The following is a 21246-nucleotide window of genomic DNA, read 5'->3' as shown; positions in this document are numbered from 1 at the left end:
TTTTGCAAGTATTACAAAACATCCAGCACAATTTGACAGATGTGAGACGTTAAAATATTGAGAATAAATGCTTTGCCACAAGGATATTCATATAGCTAAATATATGCCTCGTATCTTTAGGAGTTATTTGTCAACACAGTCTAATTGTGTCACAATGCCTGCTTAGAAATGATATTGCTAGCGCTATTCAGTGGCCGAGACTCCATGAAATCTAAGCCTGTTTGAGCCCACTTAGCACATCTGGACTGAAACAGGCTCATGACCGATGGAGGTTTTCAAGTGAATAACCTCTTTCCACCTTCATTCCCAGTCCGCCTTGCCTACTTTCTTTCTCCATCAATCCCACAACTCCTCAACCTTCTTGTCTCCTCCTCATCTCCATCCATCTCTCCCAATTTATTCCACTCGGTTCATCCTTTAACGTCCCGTGTTTCGGCCGACCCTGCCAATTCGGAAGTGACCTTAATTTTTTTTTTTCACACACAACATAACATACAAATCATCATAGAAAAATAATATCCCTCCAAGAATCCACTATGACAAGCCAGTACAAACATGGCAAAAAACACACACACACACAAAAAATCATCATACAGCAATATGGCCATTGGCTTTGAGCATATTTCTACATAGCTAATAATTAACATTTTGTAAAGTAATCATCGTTGCCACACAATAATTAGACATGAGAATATCCCCAGACTAGTCATATGTAAGTACTTTTGAAAACATAGATAACATCACAGCACTCGTTAGCTTGTCTTTTCATAATATCTACCTTTAAATACAAATAAAATATAGAATATATCTCTGATAAATGTCACTCAACATTTTCGTCTCTCAACGGCACATAAAAACATTACAAATAAGAACAACAAAACAGGAATGTATGCAGAGAGTTTGCATCGACTTTTTGAGCGTAATTCCTACCAGATGTGACTCCGCTTTGACACGTTTTAAGCAAAATGACCAACATCTGTTGTTGGGAGTCTACCAGATATGAAAAAAGGAAGCCACAGTAGACTGTAGCAGAGTTACTGCACAATGGGGATTGTGAAATGAGTAATGTGGGATTGTAGTTGAGAAAACAGGAGAATCCATAGAAAAATCACAAAAAAAGAAATGTGTGGTCATGAACAGTCAAAAAAAAGGAGCAATTACAGTCCACTTTTACCTCTTAGGTTTGTATTCTTGGATCTCCTGCATACACTGAAGGCACTGCATTAATGTGAGAAGTGTGTTCACTAGCAGTACAAAACTACTATCCTGAACAGGGATGATTCTCAGGTAGAATAAGTAAGAGGAGTAGTGAATCCCAAAAAACAAAGAATTTCACTGAACATCTTAAAGGAATTTGTGACGTGCTAATCCAGAGTTTCTCAACCTTTTTCTGGACTGTGTCTGTGATGACTCATGACTCAAGCAGTTCGTGAGCTGTCACATGAATCTGAGCATGTAGGAAGCTCTGAATTGATTAGAAAGACATGATCCTTCTCCAATTGTTAAACAAAGATCATCAATATATTAGTCTTAGAAATCTCCCATCAGGTTGAGAAACTCTTCTTAACAACTTGTAATGTCAGACTACAAATGTACCAGGAGTGCAGACGTTGAAGGGCTGGAGGAAGCTGCACATACGTCCGCTCCGCCCTTGTGTTTTTTTTTTTTTTTTGCTGTTTGTCAGGTGCCGTAAAACAGAAGCGGAGAGAAGCTTCGGTCTTTGGGTGAACACAATCGAAACAGCGCCAGGATCACCGCTGGATTTGCTGAGCGGTGAAGATGTACAGTAACTGTGGTTGGGTTGGTCTGGCTTCAGTCACTTAGTCCACTTAAGTCAATGTCTACACCCCTTGTGGGTCAGGGGGAAAGAGTGTGAGGGTTTCGTTGCACATGTATGTGTGTGTGTGTGTGTGTGTGTGTGTGTGTATGTATGATCTGACTGGGTCTGAAAAAACTGGGTTTTGTGGGTGTATCAGTGCTCAACGCCTCGCTCACATTAAACCTGCTGCTGAACACGATCTAAACCTTGAGAGATTTAAAAAAAAAAAAAAAAAAATCTGTTGACTAAGCTGAAGTGTTATAAAAACAGAACACTAATGCTCAATTTTTCAACTGTTCCTGGCTCTTACTTGGGAAAACTGAGCATAGTTGTTGTCTACTAGGTGATGTTACACACCGCTCTGCTAACATGACCTCACATAGGAGTAAATGACACCTGGATGTCATAATGTGAACGAGGCGTAATGCAAGTGTTTAGTATTTTCCTACTAATATTTTAAGTTTACCTGTTCTCTGCCATGTATATGTATGGTATATGTGTGTGTGTGTGTGTGTGTGTGTATGTGTGTTTGCATTGCAGGTTGTGTGTCCCTCCCACCAGTCTGGCTGCAGCAGCTGCTTCTAGGACGGCTCCTGTTCTCTCTGTGGATGAGGTTGTGGTGGACTCTTCACGATGGTTATGACTGAGGCGGTGTTGAGGCGCGGGGCCGTGGCCAGAAGGTTGCCCCCTCCGGCCTCCAGGCCCCTGGCGAACCTCTGGAGCGCGGCCAAGCGTGCGCCGAGCCCCTCCAGCTCTTTCCTCATGCCGGCGTTCTCGGCGCCGAGCCTATCCACCTCTCTCTGGAGCTCCTGCTTCTGCTGCTCCAGGGCCTCGCGCTGAGACACCCTCTTGACCCTGCAGCTGGCGGCGTAGCCCCGGTTCTTCAAGGTGCGACGGCGCTGCTTCAGCTTCTGGATCTCCTCGCGGGACATGCCGCGCAGGTGAAGGTTCAACTCCCGCACCGAGAGGGACATGAGCTCGCTGTCTGACAGGACGGGCACATTCTCGCCGCATTCCTGCTTCACCTGATGGGGAGAAAGAATGAAGAAGGAAGCAGGAAGTTGGATGAGGTGATGGGGGATTAAAAAAAGATGAGTAAGCATGTGAAAGGAAGAGGAGAGAAGAATGTTGAGTGTTTAAGAATAACTGAGAGGGAGGACAGTAAAACTTCTTTTCAACATTGTCGTTTCCGCTAGTAAAAATATCCCAAGGCCATAAACATGACTCATTTTTGAGATAATAAAACTGGGTTTTATTTCTGGCTGTGTTTTACCTTCAGGGCTTTGCTGCTTCTCTCTGTCGTCATGATCCGACTGTCTTCCGTTTCTCCCCCCCAAGCACCAGTCAACACAGATATATACACTCTGGAAGAAGACAAACAGGACACAACAAAAAGGTATGTTATCACATGTGACCCGAGACATCACGCTGTTTTGGGCCATATTTGGCTTGACATTTACCATCCGCTCACAAGACAGCCAGTCATGCACGATAAAGAAAATGAGAACCCACAGAAATTTCGTGCTTCTCTAAAACGCACTCTCTCATTAAACTCTGTGGTTTGATATGAAAGGAAGAGGAGGTTTTGAAAGCGACATGCCTCTCTCTCTCTCTCTCTCTTTCTGTTAGCTGGAATAGTGAGGAGGAAGCTATCATGTGTCTGCCCTTTGGTTGCTCAAAGCAGGTGTCCTAACCAATTCCCCCAACACTTCCTCTTGTCAACACAACACTAACGGTTCAAAGCTTTCATTGTGAAAAACTGTAAGGAGAGGCAAGTGTTTGTAATGATATTTTAAGTGAAAAAGAACACAACTACATAAAGTTTGTTTTAAAATGTATTCAATCACTCTTCCAATACAGTAGTAACAAGTTTATTTAAAGGTAAAAACAATATTTTGACCTTTTCTGACATATTAAAAGTAGGAGGCTAAAATTTGGTTGATTTGTTCAATTGTTCCTCTTACTAAACACTTGATGTTCACAAAGACTGTGTGGGGACTTCCTACACAACTCTAAAGGTCAGTAGTTATGTGGGATTAAAGTCCAACCTCTATGTGGGCCAACTTAAACTTCATTTTTCCTTGTAGTCATTTCTTGGTTGTGGGCTTTCAAGTCATTGTCATGCTGATAAAAATGACTCTGCACTTAAACTTGAGGCTGTTTTTGCTGCATTCACGTCACCTCCATCGCAATACGCTGATTTAGTAGCTCCACTGTGTTGGCTGCAGAGCAAAAATATCTTTTGACACTAACATTTTATTTAAAAAAAAATCTAGACAACATTAAACCACAGGGTGTTTTCCCACATAGCTTTTGGAGAGTTAATGTGTCTACTTTCAGAAATATCGCAATATTGGGTTTTCTTTTAAGAGTGTATGGGGTTTCAATTTGTCACTCCATAGCCAAGAATTGCAGAAAAAGCCTGATACAGCATTTGCATGGAGTGTCAAAATACAGTCCCGTGGTTGCTGTTGACCTTTTGGCAGCTTCTCTGATGAGCTAACTTCTCACACTGTCAGTTGTCTTTGAGAGACAGACTGATCTACACAAGGTCACACAGCAGCTGAATTTCACCACTTCTTGATTACAGTCTTTGCTGGGTTCCAAGGTATATTTATGATCTTTGACATCCTTTTTTTTTTCTCGCCTCTTTCCTCCTGTAAATCATTCAACAACAAAGTCCTGAAAACGGGGGCCTGCCCTTTGTTTTCAAAGCACCATGTGAGAGAAATCTTTGGGGAAATCCACGGTGGTCAGTTTGAACTTGAACATATCTTTGACTTTAACTTATTTTTAATGCAGATTATTTAGAATAATTTCAACTCATTAGATTTCTGCTTGTTTTAAAGTGTGATACAGAATTACAACACATTTATTACCCCCCAGTTATGAAAGACTGTTGATAGTTACTTTCATTTATCAGTTAATACAACAGAGCTCAGCACACTTTCGTTTTTAACTAGAATGTGACTTCTATAATGAAAATAGTCTCCCTGATGGTCTTTTTGGACTAACAACTGTCAACTTTAAAAAGATATGACAGCATGTGTAGACACCGCAGCCTACAAGTGGATGTAAAGGGAAGGTTTGATTTGTATTGCTGACTACAGCAACATTTGCAGACAACACACTCACTCTGTCTCCCGACACGTTAACCGAGCAGGAAGGACTAATGGGAAGCACAGGGGGTCGATTAAGTTACAAAGTCACATTTCTTCTGGCAGACTTTGCCAGGAGTAACTATTTATTGTGTAAACACTTAAGATCTTAACACAGGGTTTCAACTGCACATGTAGGCCTACAACAACAACAACAACACATGTATATGAGCTGTGGCGGACATACTTGAAAAAAACAAACAAAAACACCTGCTAAAATGGTCTGTAGTTTTTCAACATTAAACTGCATTTCCCGAAATGCGTGGGGAGTAGAGGTTGCTGCAACAGCCGGCGGACTCCAGGCTGTAAACCGACGAGACCGCCGGCCGTTTCGTAAAGTCAGGGTGATTCAGCAATAAACCGTTTTGCTCTGCCCAGCCAAGACTGCCAGTCAGTCCAAATGCAGGAAAACCATAAGTGACCACGTCTTACTCTATTTACCCACACAGCACAGGATATCCACGTTTATACTTTCCTAAAAACGTCACGTTAGAGGACATAGTACGCTTATAAAACACGCTAAGTTACCGGAGTGGAAAGCAACAAGTGAACGCAGCACCGCCAAACGCTTTAACTAACACGGTTTATCATGTAAAACACCCAAATATATATTCGGTATTAAATTAAATGACTACCTAACCACTGGAAACAGTATTTATTCCCCTAGCTAAAACCACAATCCAGCCTTTAGCCTTATAGGGAGAGGAGGTAAATGCGCTGCTGCTATAGTAAACAGCCATCACGAGTGCCCTCGACATCCATTTTAGTAAGCCTTTAAATAATCCTTTTAAATTGTTTTAAAACATCCAGTTAAAAGGGGAGACACGAGAGGGGTCTTCTAGCTGTCAAACGCTGCGTATATAAAAGGCATATATGTATAAGTGTTAAGATTTGGGGCCAAATTATCCGCGCCGTTAAACATGCTAGTAATGTTAACGGCTAGCGCCTTTAGCATCAACGGTTTCTGACGAGCTAAAGCAGATTAAAGCAAACAGCTGCCTGCTCACTTGTCCTTGGTTGGTTGGCGAGTCTCTGACGGATACCAGTCCTCTCGTGTTCGGTTGTTACCAACGAATTCCAGCAAACAAAAACATCCCTATGTTTAATATTTTGTAAAAGAAAATGATAATTTACCTGCTGGGTCGAAGCGACTCCGGCGACAAAATGTCAGTCCGCCTTTTCCCGGAATTACTCCGCTGCTCTCTGAGGTTGGATTCTTTCATTCATAAAAAACACAAGCGACAATGACGTCAGGTCTAAAGAATGAGGGCGGAGCCAACCCCGCCCCCGCCGCGTACTCCGGGAGGATGTAAACAAGGAATCCCTGCATCCCAGAAGTTTTCCATGACCAGCCCACCCCACCGCCCCCCTTCTCTGTTCCCAGCAGCAACAATTTCCCTGGAAAACATAATCTAAAAAAAAAAAAAGGTACTGAAACTAGTGTTTAAAATAAGACCAACACGAAAGGTCTGGTGGAAAAATCCAGCTGAATCCAACAATAAATACACGTAACAATTGCTAAACCCCCTAAAATCACATGAATCTAAAACCATTTCACACAAACATACACGTAATACACACAATACACACCCATCTAATCTCACACACACGTTTGTTTTTAAATCCTTGTGAGGACACTCATTGACATAATGCATTCCCCAGCCCCTTACTCTAACCTTTACCATCACAACTAAATGCCTAAACCCAAAGTTTACCCTAAACTGAACCTAAACCCAATTCTAACCTTAACCTTAAAACCAAGTGTTAGCCCTCAAATTGCCCTGTGAAGTTGTGAGGACCAGACATTTCATAACACAGAAATGTCCTTCGTTTTCAACTGAAATTGGTTCTCTTTAAGATAGAAAGACATGCTCTCTCTCTCTCACACACACACACACGTCACTTTTGGGGACAATGCATAGACTTACATTTATTTCCTGGAGACTTACCCTAACCCTCTTGGCCCAACACCTGTGCGTCTTTAATGCTCTACACTGTACTGGTGTTCAAACAATGCTCTTGCTAGATTATCACATTGTTAATAGTGTAATGATGTTGAGAATGGATTTATAGCTATGTATTAGTGCTCTAAACTGTTTATTTACTAACAATACCTTCTTTTTTTTACCAATACTTTATTAGTGTGATAACAATGAGTTGTTATCCATTAGTGCTCCATACAAATCCTCTGAAGATGTTGATATTCACAATAATAATAATAATAATACATCTTATTTGTTTAGCACAGTTCATACAAGTGTAACTCCAAGTGCTTTACATCAATAAAATATCATTTATATTAAATACAATAAAATGGAATAAAACAGAAACGAAAGCAAACCCATGAAAGAAATAAGATCAAGTAAAACCAAATAAATACAGAAAGGAAAACATAGTAAAACACAAAGAGCCCATGAACAGCTATAAGTAGTATGAGACCACTAAATTACATAAAAGCAAAAATAAGTTTCAAGGTTTTGTTTGAAGCTGTCCACTGTGTCTGACCTCCTCTAGGAGACTATTCCAGAGGTGAGGGCCAATTGCAGATGTTTTCCATCTTGCTGACGAATTTCAAGGAGATGTGAAAAAGTTGGACAAAGGATACAAACTCTTTTTTTTGATCAATTCATTTTGATTATCAAGGTAAGCACTATACTAACTAGCTAACATGCAATCTAATTTCTAGTTCAGCACTTAAGAATTAGATGATCTAAAAAGTAAGCTTTAATAAAAAATAAAAAAAACTTTTGTCAACTATGTGTTTGTGTTTGTACATGTAAGTGATAATTAGGGCCAGATGCTATAGATCAGTCAGAAAGCATGAGGAACCATATCAGCTTGCGGTAAATACATGTATAGCTAATGTTAAATGGTACCATGTTCCTGTTAAACACATGGTTCTCATTTCCTACCTGTGCTCGAAAAGTATTGTCTCAGGGTTCATAGCAACAGTAGCTATGCAGTTGAATAATAACCACAGCATACATATTATTAATGTATGGTAAAAATAATAATTCATTACATTCATAAATTCAAGGCTTCATACATTTACAGACGCCATTTTAATGTGATGCTTACTACACACTCACTACATAACGTGATTCCAAATGCATCTTTATTGTGTATATCACGTAACTGACACATAACAGCTTTTGTAATAACATTTTTAATGTAAAAGGATTCATATATTTCACAACTTTATTTAAGTAATATTAAAGTCTTCACATCACTTTCTTCAGATCATCTTTGAAACTACAAATATACCACCTGAGAAGACAGCATAAACATGCTCTTGTGCTGCTGGGAGATGTTTGTGCAACCATTTGGTTACATTATTTTACCAAACAGCTCATTTTAGTACACTGAGTACCAAAAAATGTACCCTGCGGGCCTTGCTTGCACAAGTAAACAGCAGGCCTGGCACGCACCCCACACCCAGGTAAAAAAAAAAAAAAAGAACTCATTCTTTCTACTGTTTAATTGATAACAGTTACCAACAAAATTCATTTAAAAGTGCATGACAGTTGCAAATAGATTACAATCTAGTGCAAAATGTGTATGTTTTGTCAGGGCAGAAGCAGTGGATGAGCTTGGTAAGAGCTGTGTGCACTGTACAAAACATATGGAAGTCATTTTAATCACCAAATACTAAAAATACATCTTCACAACAAACATACTGAGACATGAACATGTTTTAGAACCTTTTCCTGACATTGACATCCTGCCACTGGCTGGTCCAGAGTAAGCTGCTGGTCATTGGTTTAGCTTGGTGTGATCTGGTTAAAGATATTAGGAGAGGGGTCACAGTGGGGAGGGTGAGGAAAGATAGAAATCAAGGCCAAGGTTTATGAATTCTATTTTGGTACATGCATTCATAATTTATTGGGGAGAAAATAGACAAAAACGTGACATACTGACAGCGGCAGAAGAAGTATTAAGATCTCTTATTTAAGTAAAACTACAAATACAACAATCCGAAAGTACTGTACTTAATTAATTGTTCTGCAGAAAAATGTCTCTTGTGACTGATATATTATTATATATTCTATTAGGTTGTAATTGTCTGGATGTGTGTCTCTAGTTGCCATTCTCCACCAGTCCACTAGAGGCCATCGGAATTTTCTCCCAGTTTGTTTATACTGGACTGAAGGCTGATTTGAGTTGTATATTTAAAAGACTATATTATTATTATTTACATTGTCTTTATTAGTTAATCTATCTTTGTTTTCACTCTGGTGTGAACTCACACAGCATGTTCTCAGTCTCAGTGATAAAGAAGATTGTGTTTTCTGGGTTTTTGCTTTTCTGTTTGCTAGAGATAAGTACAAAACACTATAACCTGTACACAACACTATAACCTAAATTCATGTATATTCTTAGAGGGTTTGATGTATGTCAGTTTATTATTAAGAGGGTTGTATTTTCTGGGTTGTGGAGCTTTCTGCTCTGTGTTTTTCCCTGTGGTTTCCTCAGCTTATCAGCTCGTTTCCTGTTCGTTTCATTACCTCATTCCCCTCACTTGAGCTTCTCCATCCATCTCTCCACCTGCACCTCATCCCCTTGTCAGTTTAGTTTGTATTTAAGTCCTGGTTTTCAGTTCAGTCCTTGTTGGATCTTTGGTTCTGTTCAGTTCAGTTTTGCTCAGCATGCACTCCGTCTTTAATAAAGATTTAGGCCTATTCTTCAAGTTCCTGTTGCCTGCAGTCTCCTGTGTTTGGGTCTACCTGCTCTGCTCTTCAAAACACTAATGCAGCATTTTACTGTTGTCTCTGCTTAAGGTGGAGCTCGTTTCAACTACTTTATATACTATTAGGTAGCTTCGTGCAGTGGATGCCAACCTAGGTGTTGGGCTCCTTCTTAAGGGTCACAAGGGGTCTTGACATTATTTATGGAGTAGGAAAGAAGAAAATTCTGACACGAAAATATTCTTCTTTTGAACTTTTCTTGTATCTTCCCTTTTTGTAAAATATTGTATAATTTCACCTCAAACAGTTATGTAAATACCCCAAATTGTAGTTAATCACAGTACTTGAGTAAATGTGCTTAGTTACTTTCCGCCACTGCATACTGATGAGTGAAAATCTACTGTTTAGAGGAACATCTGCTGAAATTTGAAGTTTGTTAAATTACTTATGTATTTTGTTTTATATGTTTTTTCTAAAAATGTACTAGTGTCAGTGAATTGTTGTACTTGACTGTGAATTAATTAAGTGGTTTACTGTGGAATTTTTGTAATTGTTACAATTCAAGTTTAGACTAAGATCTTTATTTTGAGTCATTGATAACATGAAGCAACATACCCATCCCATGCTGGAAAGATGACAAGGGGAGCTGAGGTCTAAGCCCTGACAAGAGTTGAGGTATAAGCACTTTTATTTTGAAATACTGTCTGTATGTGTGTGTGTGTGTGTGTGTGTGTGTGTGTGTGTGGTACAGGCACACTACATGAAAGTTCTGTTAATTCATGTTGAGATTTTACATCTGTTTTCACTCATTTGTGCATCTACTGATTGCTCAATACATTGCAGGTATGCACAAATTATATTAGACAGTTACTCATCATCAGTTTCAGTTCTGCTGAGGGAAGCTCAGTTTTTTCTAAAATCCTGGCTACGACCTTGTTTTTCAAGGAAAAATGTTTGACCTCTCATTGCAAGAAAAGCACCAGTGTAACTAAAACCATTAATGATCATGAAAAGTAAAGTCTCATTATAGTGCCCAGTAAGTCATGCCAGTGAGCCAGCATACTATGCTTGCTATGACATGTCAAAGTTTTGCAAAAAAGGTTGTGTAAAAGGTCTATTAATGGATGATTCTGCTGCAGAAGATTAAAAAAGATTAAAAAAACAATAAAATAATTCAAACAGCATAAAGTCATCTTTGGTGAATTGTGGTGAATTTGGCACAGCAGCAAATAAATAAATACATAATTAATTAAAAAACATTGGCGAAAAAATCTTAAGTCAAGGGCCCCTTACTACTTTTCCAGGACTTTCAACCACATCTCTCAGTCTTTATCAGTGTATGAAGTTTCCTCAGATGTCATGGAGATAGTTCCATCCACTAATGAAGACCACGAGATGCAGTAGAAAGCCCTGGAAAAAGGTAGTAAGTAAATCTTGGATTCAGATTTTACTGTTTCCAAAGTCAAGAAAATCGGAAAATTATCATTCCCTCAAATTACTGTTTATGAAAGCAACAATTTCAGCATGTGAAAAATACTATTAGAAGTCTGTTTAAGCTGTGTATATTTTTATTGATTCAGAAAATATACACAAATATCATAGTAATAAAGTTGAAGCATGGTAAAGAAATGTACAGGACATCAGTAGATCCACAGACAGCTGCTCCCCCATCAGTGACATCCATCCATCCTGACAGGCCCGGGTCAAAACACTTCTAGCAGACTCTGAAGGTTACTGGTAAAAATGTCACTTTTTGTCCCAGAAGGTAAACTTCTCTCCAGCCTCATCTTCAAACAATCTGTCACATTCTGGCAAAACAGTATCTATACATATTACATTTACAATAAAAAAAATCAAAAGTAAAGAACAAAAATACAAACACCAGACTTGTTCATCACCAAGATCTTATAACTTTCTCAAGTCTTTTCATTCCTGGAGTTACAAGCTGGAATAAGGCTTTATCATATCATACAATCCTTGTGGCTCTCCCTTTATTCTGTCTTTCTCCTCTTCCTTCTTCTTTTTTTTACATTCAATGAGCATGTTTTTCTTTGTCAATATCTCATAAGCAAGACATTAAAGTGTGCTGAAGAGGAGGAAATCTGAATGAAAAAGGTCACATCGGGGACAAATCTTCAGTTATAATTCATCGACAGTCGCTTTTCCCTCCTCTGTCTCTCCTCTTCCTCAGACTCTAAAGCAAAGCTGAAGGCGAAAAGGAACACGCAAGACAATAACACACAGACACACACACTGACATTTATTGACAAAAAACAGCCTTGCTCCCATCCGCAAAGTCACCGCAGACTCTCTTACATTCAGTCTCCCCCTCTGATCTCCTCCTTGGTCCATTCTGAAGCATTTTCCTGTCTCATCTACTGTAGGCCTGAATACACGTTTGTGTTTGTCTCACTGCAACACTCCAAAGTTGTTTACATGTTTTTTTTTTTAACACCATAAGCAGCAGATGTAGCTCTTTAACGATAGCAGGTTGATAGTTTGGATTTGATTTTATTACAGGTGTAAACCACAGAATAAGTGAAATTGTGTCCATTTTGTGCAATTTGATTGTTGTCTTTTTTTTTTTTTTTTTTTTTTTTTTGCAAGTTGAGCTTCTGAGTCGATGGTGAATATGAGTGAAGAAGGGGCGAGACCTCCGTGTTGTTTCACCCCCCGTTCCTCTCTCCAGCCGCACCGCGAAAGCAGAACCGGCCAGTCCTAGCCAAGAGTTTGTTTGTTCTACTGGTTTCCATCATCTCAGGGCTCCTCCTGGTCACCAGTGTTCACACAGCGTACTGACAGACACACGGACGCCCTCGACCCCCCTTTTAAGGGCCTACAACACCTCCTCCTCTTCCTCCTCTTGCTTCCTCTTCTTCTCCTCCTCCAACTCATTCATGCTTTCATTCACCCTTTTGAAAAGTAGGGGGTATTTGATACCCTGCAGCTGCTGCATCACAACGAGAAAAAACAACAAGGAAGAGAGATGAAGGATAAAACTGGAAATATTCTATATTCTTTGTTATTGTCAACAAATCTCATGAAAAGACCAAATCCAACAATGTTTTTCTGTCTTATTTTTTAGAAAAAGCTTTAAGTTTTTAGCAAAGGTTACCCGACCATTGCAAATAGTAAATAATGTATTAGTTCAACAGCTGCAGATTTGGTGAGCTAATGTGAGATCACGTCAAAACAAACTACACTGTTTGAGGTATTGAAGGAACATGTTACCTAGTAACAGTGTGGCTCACTGATGTGTTTTAATAGCTTTTCAGCAACAATAGAGCTTTGTGGCACAGAGAAATAACAAATATTAGGCTTTGGCCACACAAACAATACTTGTTAGAAGGATCAGTTCATTGTTGGATTTGGTCTTTTCATGGGATTAGCAGACAATAAGAAAAAAAATAGAATATCACCAGATTTTTCCTTAAAAGTTTGTTACAAAAGGGAAAACAGTTTACATCCATCCTCAAATACTTTTACACTGTTGCTGTGACAATGATAAGTTCAGTCAATTTGGTCTATCATGTTCAGCTAATTGGAGCATGTTGTTTTGCAAGTGTAATTTACTGCTGTTGAATTCAAAATGTATTGAATTTGATATTTATTTCTGTCTCTATATGATGTGGTGGAGTCAGCAAAAACAAAGGGTTGACATGACAGACTGACATGGATAACTGTCCAGTGCTTTGTGTGTGTGTGTGTGTGTGTGTGTGTGTGTGTGTGTGTGTGTGTGTGTGTGTGTGTGTGTGTGTGTGTCTGACATGTCCATACCTGCCACTGACCTGCAGGCCAGCCAAGAGGAACTCACTTTGCCAGATGTTCAAATGGCACACTGACCTGCATGTGGCGGGAAAGACGAGAAGCTTGAAGCAGAACAAAGGCAAAAGGTGGAAACTGAAGGATACACTGAATTTCAGTTCTTCTTCAAAACCGCTCTGAGCTTTTTCAGTTCTTGATTTATGTCCTCAGTTTATTTCTTTGGGCTATTTAGTTGCAACATGGCTAGTTGTGATTAGGTAGTTGTTATTTTGTCTATATCATAGTTCATTTATGCAAATTCAAAGTGTACAGTGTAAACTAAGATTGTATCTGTTAAAGGCACAGCACAATGAATTTGAACAACAGAGCAGACGCAGTCCTTGCTGCAGGTTGCATCACTAATAAATGAAGAAGCAATGAAAAGAGTCCAATTACAAATTATAGATGAGCTTTGGGACATGAGGGGCCTGGCTTGGTGGATTAGTCTGTGTTCATATCATAACAGATCTATTGTAAATACAAACCGCAGAGTAATAAAAAACCGTTCAACATCCTGGTGGCAATTATGAGCAGATTATGTTTCAATATTTTCTTACTCTGATATTTTCAATTTGGCATCATGAATTATGAAACTGTATCAACTTTAGAAGAAAGAGAGCAATATCTGCTGCAGCTTATTAAATACAGTGTGAGATTTTACACATCAAAATAGGTTTACTCATCACAAGGAAAACTAGCTGTGGAAACAATTGTATAATGTCCTCTGTGGCTCTGGAGGTTTGAAAAATAACCTGTGTGATGTCTTCAGGGTTATCTTAGGTTAGGTTTGGAGACTTGTGACAAAAAGTCTGCTTTATAAACTGAGGAAGTGACTAAAAGGGACTAAAAGTCAGGGTATCTGAGCTTCTGCTGCTTGAATTTTGACCATTCTTTTATTTAATATGTCTCTTGTGAGTCCCCCACATTATAGAAGTGAAATACTAAATTGCTGGAGTGCCCCTTTAAAGCTAAAGCATATAATTTGCACCTGAATGTGGTGATGACAGGGACAGTTTGTAAGCACTGTGTTCTGTGAGGGTGTGTCAGTGCTACAGCTTGATCTGAATTTCCTAATGAATAAGACGAGAACACTCTCAGCTGAAGCAGCTGATGCTCATAAAACATGCACCAACTCCCTTCACAACATAGTGTCTCGTTCATCTGGCTGTTCCGATCCCTTAAGTAAAAAACCTTCTGCCTGGATCTGTTCATTGATTGGTCAGCTGATGTGTGATGTGATTTCCATCTTCTCAAAATGAAGCTGCATCCGACCTCACGTCTCTCTCTAACCAAGAGCCACGTTAGTTGGCCACATTGAAAGCACCTACACTCTCACTGAACCTGTAAAGCCACAGCCTTCCAACCTGTGATGCAGTGATGCGTGATTGGTCGTGGCGTCCTGTGAGGTCAGAGGAGGAGACGTTGGCGGGGGCCCCACGGTGAAGCCTCATGGCCACTTTTCTCTCTCGCTCGGCTCGTTCTGCTCTGCCCACCTGAGGAGAGCGGTTACCTGCAGACACACACACACACTTGACATGAAATTGAAACTATGGTGATGTTTCAAATGCTCACAGTTGCTTCCAAACGCCCCCAACGTCGTCCTGACCTGACTGCTGGACCACACGTGTGACCGGGTTAGAGGGAGCGGCGTCTGCCTCGTTCCTGACTCTGTTGGCCGCTGAAGGATTTGGCCCAGATGGCAAAGCACGACCTCCGGCTCCTCTTTGGCCTCCTCCTGCTCGCTCCTCCCCCTCTTTTCCCTCCCTCCGCTCCCTCTCTCCGTCTTCTGATGTCCTGCTGGCTCCCTGAAACACAGTGGAAACAGCTAGTTTGCAAAAGCGTGTTCTGCTAACTATAGCCGCTAAGAGAGCGTGACAAGAAATGAATCCTGGAGCAAACACTCACAAATTTCAGCATGCTCCAGTCAAAGACGTAGTCATAGGAGAAGCCCTGTCTGTGGAAAAGGTTCCTGAAGAGCTGCCTCAGATATGAGTAGTCTGGCTTGTCATCGAACCGCAAGGAGCGACAGAGGTTCAGGTAGGTGGAGAATACAGCTGGGGGGCACAGGAGGGAGACAGTAAGGACTAGTGTTCATGGGAAAAAGTGACAGGAATACTTGACTCTTTAAATCCCCTGGTGTTTTTCTTCTGTAATATATCCTATAACTGTGCTATAATCTTATCTTTACTTACAGGGGTATCCCTTGCAGAGCACCTCAATGGGAGTGGACATTTTCTTTTCGCTGATGCGTTCATACTTCTGCCTCTTGGTGGCGGCCTTGAGCCCCTGCCAGGGCAGAGAGCCCAGGTTGAAGTACATGAGAACGTAGCCCAGGGACTCCAGGTCGTCTCGCCTCGACTGCTCTGTGGAGGAAAAAGACAGAATGGAGAGAGAGGAGAGAATGAAATGGCAAAAAAGTTTGAGGGAGTAGATAAGAGAGTTGAAGAGACACCTACACAGATATCTAGGTCAGCCTTTATGTGTGTGTTGTCTTACCAATGCCCAGGTGGGTGTTGATGGAGGCGTAACGGGCGGTGCCAGTGAGGTTCTTATTCTCACGGTAGGGGATGTGCTGGTGCGTTCGGGCGTCGCGGTATTTCTTGGCCAAGCCAAAGTCAATGATGTAGACCAGGTTGCCCTTCTTGCCTAGCCCCATCAAGAAGTTGTCAGGCTTCACGTCTCGGTGGATGAAGTTCTTCAGGTGGATGTATTCAACCCGACTGATCTGGAGAAGAGAAACGAGGAATGGAGTTTAACTTGGTTTTAAAGGCAGTTAAGATCTTCTAAGCAGCGCCCGTGCCATGTCGTGTCAGTTTGCTGTGACGGTCAACTTGCAGAGACTTACTTGAGCCAGGAAAGAACTCATGTTAAATATTTCTTTGCCTTAAAGGGGGAACTCTTTAGTACTAAACGTTCAAAAAGTTGAGGTACTCACAACAGATTTTGAAAAAATGAAGATATCCAGATTTTTAGAGTAGGGGTCAAGCTCCAAAAACACTGGATCCTACACTTCCCATAATGCAGTGTCTTTTGTTAGATACTGTCTGCCTGCTAGAGGTCCACATCTTTCAAGTTTGTAATATGTCTGATGACATCATCAAGGTTATTTTTCCAGATTTTAAAAAGCTGCTCCAGTGCCACAACAAATGATGTAACTGTTTTCACAGGCATCAGTAGTAAGTGATGGGGGACAAAATCCACAGTCTTCCTTCTGTGCAAAAATGTATTTAAAAGTTTATTTGAAGCTAATGGCTTCAGCCACCCAAATGAGTCAAATTAAGTAAATATCTTTCAAAGTTTCAGTATTTTTAGTGCCAAATTTTTTTATTATGATCCCACCACTGCAGCTAAACAGGAAAACACTGTCCGTTGATTCACAAATAGGGATTTTTTTTTGACTAACTCAAATGGCTGAAGCCTCACATTATCATATTATCTTCAGATAAACCTTTTTACTCAAAACAAGGATAGTGGATTTTGTACCCCATCACTTACATTGGGGGGATCTTCTAATTGTCAGTATGAAGAGGAGGAATGATTACAGTGAACAAAACCTGTTTTCTATGTTCATAAAGGCATCTGACTGTTGTTTTAAGGCAGACTTGTAAAATTGTGAACCTGTCCTTTAATGTGTAAAATCTATTAATTGAAGGTTTGATCCTCTCTGCATGGCTCCAAAACATCTAAGTTCTGGTCAAATGCATCCAAAACACACCCAGTGTAGGATAAAATCAAAAAATAAAAGCAAATATTAGACTCAATCTTTCTCCAGATTTCCAGATTAGTGAGTTCTTTAAGTGACGGGCAAAGAGTTGCTCCATTTGAGATAATCAATTGGAGTTCAGTGGAGTTGCATCTCTGGTGGAGAGTGACTTTATATTCCCATGGAGCAGGAATATAAAGTCTTGGGAATATAAAGTTCTTCTAAAACTGAAAGGGGATTTTAAAGGCCACAAGTGTCATTGGCTGATGAAATAATAGTTGAGTCATTGGTATTGATCAATAATCCTGTCAGCCTGCCTGCAGATACAGTATATAGAGGTCATTTAATGTTATGAGACAGTTAAATTCTTAGTTATTGCCCCTTTAGAGAAGAGGAAAGATGTTACAGTGACAGCGGAAAGCGTGACTGGGAAAAGAGGACACAATGGCTGAGAGAAAATGGGACGAAAAGAACAGCTGTAGACTAAAAAATGACATATGAGGGATTAAAAAGGCTCATAAAAGACACCACAGGCCGACCTCTGCGATGAGGATCAGGCCGTCTTGCGGAGCTTCCGTGTCCTAGATTGGAATTGACTTTTATGAAGGAGCTGAATGGTTGAAGATACTGAGGGGATAAGCTTTGTCTCAAGTCAGCTTCAGAGGTTTGGATGAGTGTTATTCTCTGATTCCAAGTGATCCATTTAGGTCCAGTGTAAAAATAGCTGCTTCCTTTTATTGAAATATGTGTAACATCCCAGCCTGAGGTTGATGAGTGTTGATGAGTAAAAGTGCAAGTTCAGATAGATGCAGTCTTTTTAAATATGATCAGAATGGTATCTTTTATTGTTATCTTTCTCTTAACTATAGTTTTTCACTTCATTTCAGAGGAACTCCTGATGAACTGTTATATATTTTATAGATGTGAAATGCAGTCAGTCAGTCTGTCTCACCATCTGGTCGGCCAGCAGCAGGACTGTTTTCAGACTGAACTTGCGGGAGCAGAAGTTGAACAGGTCCTCCAGACTGGGGCCCAGCAGTTCCATCACCATAACGTTGTAGTCACCTTCTGCTCCGCACCACTTAATAGACGGGATTCCCACTGTTGGGAGGGGGGGAGGAGGAGGGCGAATCAGAGCGTAAGGAAACAGGATAGTGCTTAATAATACAGGCTTGAGAGAGGGACAGTATATACAGGTTATAATCCACCAATTTTCACTCATGCACATCTTGTCTTATATTATCTTACATTTGTTAATTCCATCATTAACATGCAGCACTTCAGCTCCCCTCAACACTAGGACCATTAATATCTCTCAACACCCTTAAACAGGCTTAAATATCCCTTCCTTCCTTCCTCAATGCACCTCAAATGCCCTTAAACGTCTTACAAACGTCTCCCTAAATGCCTCCTAATCAACTGCAATTATTATAAATAACCCTCAACAACTGTAACTACCCCTCAGCAGCCTGAAATACCCCTTTGCGCCCCTAAAACTCTTCACTGCTACTCAGTGCCCCCTAATAAAGCTTCCAAATAACCCCCTAAAAACACTCCTCAGTGCGTCTCACCTCCGCCCTGCATCATCTTGTAAAATTTGCTCTCGATGTGGAGCTGTGGATGTTTGGTCTTCACGCATTCCAGCTTGATGGCCACTTCCTCTCCTGTAGCGATGTTAGAACCTGATGAAGGAAACAGTAGAGATGCAGCTGCAACATGTCAGCAGGTTCACACACAATTTATGAATATAAGAAACAATGTTAACCCAGCACAAAGGGGAAAACAGCTCAAATTCTCACCGAGGTAAATGTCTCCAAAGGATCCGCTCCCTATCTTCCTCCCAAGGCGGTACTTGTTTCCCACCCTTAACTCCATGGCTCCTGAGCTATTCAACTCACTGAAGGGGTAAACACACACATGCACACACACACACACAAGCTGTCATCAATCACTGGTGATCAATAGAGCAGAAGGACAGTGTGGTGCAAAGCTGCAGACTTTAAACTCAAAGCTGCGAGCCCTGAGGCTGAAATGAAACGATACTGGAAGCTTGAGATACATCGACAGAAGAGATGAGAAAGAACGGGAAGTGAAAATTCCTGAGCCAAAATGGTGATGTAGCGCATCCTGAGTTGAATCACAAGAGCAGGGGAGGAAAATGTTGCTCAATTCCAGCTACCAAGTGCCTTAATGTGACTAAACTCAAACATTGTAACACCCAGAAGGTAACCATCCTGCTCCAATCAGCCACATTTTGTTGAGTAGCAGTCATTACACCTGCAGGGGACGTGATAATAAATCTTAGTATCTCAGAGGACGACAATGTAGGCCAATGAAAGTGTTTATAAAGCACACAGGAGGTGAGAGCAAAGAAGAACAGAGCGTGTAGTTGTATAACATGATTTATTCAGAGGTGCAGGAGGGGGTTTGGGGGGGAGGGGGGGGGGGGGTTGTTTGGCTGGATCAGCATCTCACACACTCTTCTCAAAGCACTTCAAAGGAGTCTGGTCCTGTGTACCATTTGCATAAATTCCCAATTTCTGACTGGAGTCCCCTGACGAAATCCGAATGAGTCATGTTTTCCCTATCAGTCTCAACACCCAAACCATCCAATAAGTAGGAAATAACTGAAGGGCTGTTAGACAGAGGTTACAAGCCAGTTTGACATTGTACTGAACGCTGACTTAGTTCATTTTTTAGTCAGTCTTAGTCAATCTTGACTGCATTGTATGTACAGTAGGCCTACACCCACATACACCCCATCCACATACACTGTGCAGGGAAAATGAGCAAGCGACTGCTGCACATTTACCTCAGGTGTCTCCTCCGGCTCATTTCCTCTCTCCTAAGAGCTGTCAGTGTTACAAAACTAGAGAGCCAGTGTTGCTGCAAAAGGACTGCAGAAACAGGTGAGACGTGATATTTGTCAGAAAGACTTCATACTTGATGCAGTTGGCCCAGATGCCCCAAGAGAGGAAATGGAGAAGGGATGAGGAAGGCGCGCACCGTTCATCTCTCACTGACAATTAAATGTGATAATAATTCAAATAACCGCACCCTCCATATAAAAACAAGCGCACCCTCGCCCCGACATGACTCTATTTGGACTCTATTTGTCTAACCCGAACCAGCCATCATCACCCCCCTCCCCCCTCCCCCAACACATACACACACACACACACACACACACACACACACACACACACACACACACACACGCAAGCCTCCAGACATCTTGACTAGCCAACATATACCCCTCCACCGCCCCACCCCTCCACCGCCTCCTCACCGGGTTGTGTCAGGCTCCGTGGTCGCCCGCCGGCTCTGTCTCACTCAGGACCCTGGACAGCGACGCACCGACGCGGCTTCGGACGGCTCATAACCTCGGAGATGTGTGACCCGAACCCCCCCACTCCCGAAAAAAAGCCCCCATCCGAACCGAGCCATGCGACTCTGGAAGATTCACACTGTCACGATTTTTTTTTTTTTTTTGGAGGAAAAACGCCGAAACCAGACACTGAGGTCCTCCTCTCTCCTCTCTGGCTGCTCTTCTCTCCCTCTCTCTCTCCCGTCACACACGCCCACCCACCCAGCCCTCTCTCAGTTTACATCATTGACAATATCAATGATGTCATCCACAGACTTGCAGAGATGCCCGGATTGTCTTCTGCTGCATTCACGTGCTCCTCGGATGGTCCCATTTCCCGAGTTGGGAAGTCGTTCTTCCGGCGTCGGTGTGTTCACGAGCTTTTAAAACAACATGGACGCCACAAAGAAAAATATTGACTTGTTATCAGGGCTAATGCTAATAAATAACGTGTCTATCTAATGTAGGTCACTCTGCGTGGACAGCAACTGACGGTTACAACCTAATACCATATTACAAATTACATGTGAGCAAAAAAATGTTTACAATATGTGAATTAATAAAAAGTTTCCTGCCATCAACCAAGCATGTTTCTGCGTATATGACGTCAATTCCAGCAAGCCATGTACCAAATCTTTCGCCGACTTCCCGAGTTAAAGGGGCGTTCACGTGAATTTTCCTAGTCGGGAACTCATTTTTCCAATTATTCC

At 41.2% G+C, this 21246-nt stretch overlaps 2 protein-coding genes and 1 long non-coding RNA gene across 4 annotated transcripts; all 3 read right to left on the bottom strand.

The window, feature by feature from the left end:
* Positions 1–9: 9 nt before the first annotated feature.
* On the bottom strand, positions 10–6227 carry maff (v-maf avian musculoaponeurotic fibrosarcoma oncogene homolog F). Of its 2 annotated transcripts, none has more exons than XM_044337890.1 (3): positions 6112–6227; positions 3093–3183; positions 10–2844 (listed from the first exon to the last, which is right to left on the bottom strand). In XM_044337890.1, the coding sequence occupies exons 1-3, from the start codon at positions 6198–6200 to the stop codon at positions 2401–2403; spliced, it is 624 nt and encodes a 207-aa protein (XP_044193825.1). In that variant the 5' UTR covers positions 6201–6227; the 3' UTR covers positions 10–2400. The 2 variants fall into 2 exon arrangements, with proteins under 2 accessions (XP_044193825.1, XP_044193826.1); XM_044337891.1 differs by lacking the exon at positions 6112–6227 and adding an exon at positions 5985–6081.
* A 2213-nt stretch (positions 6228–8440) lies between these two features.
* Positions 8441–8924, bottom strand: LOC122971445. The gene is made up of 2 exons (XR_006399477.1): positions 8679–8924; positions 8441–8586 (listed from the first exon to the last, which is right to left on the bottom strand). It is a non-coding gene; the product is annotated as an uncharacterized LOC122971445 (long non-coding RNA).
* A 2286-nt stretch (positions 8925–11210) lies between these two features.
* On the bottom strand, positions 11211–20733 carry csnk1e (casein kinase 1, epsilon). Its single transcript, XM_044338400.1, has 11 exons — positions 20459–20733; positions 18969–19066; positions 18741–18851; positions 18122–18270; positions 15963–16191; positions 15659–15829; positions 15372–15520; positions 15073–15271; positions 14831–14976; positions 13440–13505; positions 11211–12612 (listed from the first exon to the last, which is right to left on the bottom strand). The coding sequence occupies exons 2-10, from the start codon at positions 19042–19044 to the stop codon at positions 13473–13475; spliced, it is 1263 nt and encodes a 420-aa protein (XP_044194335.1). The 5' UTR covers positions 19045–19066; positions 20459–20733; the 3' UTR covers positions 11211–12612; positions 13440–13472.
* Positions 20734–21246: the final 513 nt, after the last annotated feature.

This window comes from Thunnus albacares, chromosome 20, assembly GCF_914725855.1.
Source record: "Thunnus albacares chromosome 20, fThuAlb1.1, whole genome shotgun sequence".
Taxonomy (NCBI): domain Eukaryota; kingdom Metazoa; phylum Chordata; class Actinopteri; order Scombriformes; family Scombridae; genus Thunnus; species Thunnus albacares.
This window is presented reverse-complemented; position numbering and strand designations above follow the sequence as displayed.